The sequence below is a fragment of the Oryza glaberrima genome, chromosome 1, assembly GCF_000147395.1.
Source record: "Oryza glaberrima chromosome 1, OglaRS2, whole genome shotgun sequence".
NCBI classification, from domain to species: domain Eukaryota; kingdom Viridiplantae; phylum Streptophyta; class Magnoliopsida; order Poales; family Poaceae; genus Oryza; species Oryza glaberrima.
The window spans coordinates 10,040,365-10,043,973 of record NC_068326.1 but is presented as its reverse complement, the minus strand read 5'-3'; the positions used below and the strand labels follow the sequence as shown (position 1 = coordinate 10,043,973).

The 3,609-nt window shown below is 51.9% G+C and overlaps 1 protein-coding gene across 1 annotated transcript; it reads right to left on the bottom strand.

Moving 5' to 3' along the window:
* Positions 1–334: 334 nt before the first annotated feature.
* LOC127761045 (transcription factor MYB2-like) lies at positions 335–1,409 on the bottom strand. Its single transcript, XM_052285617.1, has one exon. It carries the CDS (start codon positions 1,332–1,334, stop codon positions 456–458), a length of 879 nt encoding a protein of 292 aa, XP_052141577.1. The 5' UTR covers positions 1,335–1,409; the 3' UTR covers positions 335–455.
* Between the last annotated feature and the right edge of the window lie 2,200 nt (positions 1,410–3,609).

Here is a 3,609-nt window from a genome sequence, read left to right as displayed (position 1 = left end):
GACTAAAGTACTAAACCAGTCACACCAATCCATCAACGTTTGTAGTAGAATTTTGACTACCACTCTACTCTACCAGTATACCATTCTAGAAACAAGAGAACGCTATAATGTACTACTAGTATACAACGACATCTTTAGCCGCCAAGAGGCCGATTTTTTTTTTCGCTCCTTTACAATTACCTTTTCAAACCTTTTGTGCTTGAGTAAATAACGGTTATCTTCCAATAGATTTTTTTTCCCTCTGAGCATGACCAATTGAGATATAGTCGTTTTTTTTTCTCGTAAGTTATAACGTAAGAATCAGAGCATACACAAATACAAATTAATCCTCTGCTTCATTAAATAATTTTCTCATTAGCAATTAATCAATCAGTAACAATATAATTACAAATAAATTAACTTGGTCATTCATAATTAAGAGCTATCTAGCTAGCGTACGTAGTATACAGAAATTATCAGTACGGCTGCTGTGACCAGATGTCCTCCAAATTACTCCACCAGCAGTTGTCTCCGGTGTCTGCCATTTGGAAGTCCGGCAGCAGCGAAGAATCGGCGCCGTCGTCGTCGTAGGCGCGGGCGAGGAGCTCCGACCAGCTCCCCTCGAACATGTCATCACTGATCCCAACGCTCGTGCTGGTGGCGCTGCCGCTGCCGCATTGCTCGCTGGACCAATCTGCCGCTGCGGTGGTGACGCTGGCCATGGTCATCAGGTGGTGGTTCGTCGACGACGGGAACTGCTCGCCGTGCGTCACCGACGACCCTGCCGTGCTCGACGTCGTGGTTGACGGGTCAGGTGAGTAGCACATGCCGCTGTGAGCCGGCGCGGCGGCACACGGCGGCGGCGCGGCGCGTTCCGACGAGGCGGCGGCGGCGTGGATCCTCTCGACGAGGCGCGGCATCCAGAGGTGCCTCATGACGTCCTTGAACTGGCGGCTGTTGACGTCGCAGCCGAGCTGCTTGGCGTGCTTCTGCACCCTGGTCCGCCAGTAGTTCTTGATCTCGTTGTCCGTCCTCCCCGGCATGTGCTGCGCGATCCTGGACCAGCGGTTCCCCCACCGGAAGTGGAGCTCGAGGATGAGCAGCTGCTCCTGCGGGGTGAAGTCGCCGCGGCGCACGTCGGGGCGGAGGTAGTTGAGCCACCGGAGGCGGCAGCTCTTCCCCGTGCGCCTCAGCCCCGCCGCCCGCGCCAGCTCGTTCCACCGCCCCTCGCCGTTCGCCGCCACGTACCCGGCCAGCACCGCGTCCTCCTCCACCGTCCACGGCCCTCTCCGAACATCCTCCTCCTCCGCCACCGCCGCCGCCGCCGACGTCGTCCATCCACACGGCGCGTCCATTTCAAATTAACCACTGGATCGAGTAGATCGCTAGCGAGGTAGAGTGAGTGAGCTAGCGAATGCTGGTGTGGTGTGAATGAGATGAGATGAGACGAGGCGGGGTAGCTCTTGGGGCGGGGATTTATATAGGAAAGAGGGGAAGGCGCGTGGCGGCGTGGGTGGGGTGGTCAAATGGGAATATTTAGACATGTGGCCGCAATAGCGCTAGTTTTTAGCCGAAAAAGCCTGCGCGCGTTGTTGCGTTGGGTTGGGTTTGGATCCGTCTCCAGCTGGGCCAAATTGATAAACAAATCGAAGAGAGAATAACAGCGTGACGAGCTGGTTTGAACGTTGACGTGCCGCGGGACGACCTTTCTACTTCTACGGCGCTGGACTGAAGAGGCAATCGGATGTCCGATAAAACACGAGAGATAGGACGGACGCGAGAAAATTGACATTTTACCATTGTCATGATGGGGTTTCACTTTGGAATTCGACTTTGTTAAAATATTATTCTCAAACCGTGAATATACGTTAAAATGCCATTTTCTCTCTCTTTAATCAATTATATGGTTTTTACCCTATTTTGTATGGTGATCTGACCAAAATACCCCTAAGATCCGGGGCCTATTTAGATTGGTACCCTTTCAAAATTTTTTGTAGTGCTGAAATCTAGGAAAGTTTTAGCACTACTAAATATTTGGTAAGGTAAGGTTGTATTTGATCATGTTTGATTTACTACCAATACAGAGGCAAAATGTGAAATTGTAGTGAAGAATGTTGGAGATTGATACCAAATCTAGATTAGGTAATACCAATGAATTGGTTTCAAATCAATCAAATGCAAGTGCTACTATTTAAATTTCCAAAATATTTATAGGGCATATTTTTTGTAGCAATCCAAACAGGCCCTAAATGAAACAGGAAAGGGAAAACAACTGCTGACCCACATCTCGTTTTATACAAGAAATCGAATAATCCCCAAAGCGATCGAGGATGGCCAGATCATCACCCAACTTAGCTACTACGACCTAGCTAGGTAGGGTCTCCTGTCTAATAAGCTACTCCCTCCGTCCCATAATATAATGGATTTTGAGTTTTTGTTTGCACGGTTTAACCACTCATCTTATTCAAAAATTTTTAGAATTATTATTTTTTTGACTTACTTTATTATCCAAAGTACTTTAAGCACAATTTTTCGTTCTTCATATTTGCATAAATTTTTCGAATAAGACGAGTAGTCAAACAGTGCAAGCAAAAATTCAAAATCCCTTATATTATGGGACGGAGCGAGTACATCACGACGCCTCACATGTTACGGCAAGCTAAGGCCTCTCACAGTGCACACAGTTGGCACGGTGCTATGGGGCGCCACGTAGGAGTCGGTCTCGCGTGGAGGGAGGGCGCGTCCTTGGTGAGCTCCTCGCCCCCATACTGAGCCGCGCGCATCCTTCTCTTGCGAGGCGAGCGCGTGCCCTCGTTTCCGCGTGCGCTTGAGGGCGGATGCGAGCAGGATTTCCGATTTCGCCCTTCCGAAATCGCGCTTCAACCCTAGTATTTCCGTCTCCCGCGCCACTGCCTTCTCTTTCGCGCGCTCGTATTTTTCCTCCGTTCCGTCGTCGGCTCCACTCCCGCCTCGCCATCGCCGCCCTGAAGCCCCAATCCAGGGCGGCCTCCCCGTCGCCGGCTGCTTTTCCCCTGTCGCTATCCCCTCCGGAGAAGCGGCCGGTCGAGGTATCCGTCGGTGGAGCGAGGTGAGCAAACCCTAGCGCGTGCTTTTCCCCTGATTCACCGATTCTAATTTGATTGGGTATCTGATTCGATCTATACATCAAATTGCAAACCTATGTGCAGATGGATCCGAGGCTGGCAGACGCTTTTGCACGTTTTCTTCAAGATCCAGCCGCCACCGCGGCGCTTTCTCAGTCGCTGAGCCAGCCGGCGTCATTGCCTCCTCTTCCGGCGTTCCCGTACCCCCCTCCACCATTCCCTCCGTTCTGCACCCAGCCACTGCCGTCTTCATCTTCGGCTCCGCCGGCAGTCAGTGCAACGACGGACACACCGGGTTCAACGGGCAAGAAGGCAACTCCAAGTTTGGGACTGGCGGCTGGCTCTGCAGCGACGTGCAAGCCATCCTCGAGCTCGAGAGCAGGACGCCGGCACCGTGTGACAGCAACCCTTGCTCCTTCCCCTGCCCCTGCCCCTGCCCCTGCCCCTGCCCCTGGACCTGAAGATTAGTCGGGTGGCAAGACCGGCAAGATGTTATACAGTCACGAAGAAGATATCAGGCTGGTAA

Coding starts and splice junctions, on each gene's coding strand:
- LOC127761045 (XM_052285617.1), bottom strand. CDS start 1,334: ATGGACGCGCCGTGTGGATGGACGACGTCGGCGGCGGCGGCGGTGGCG.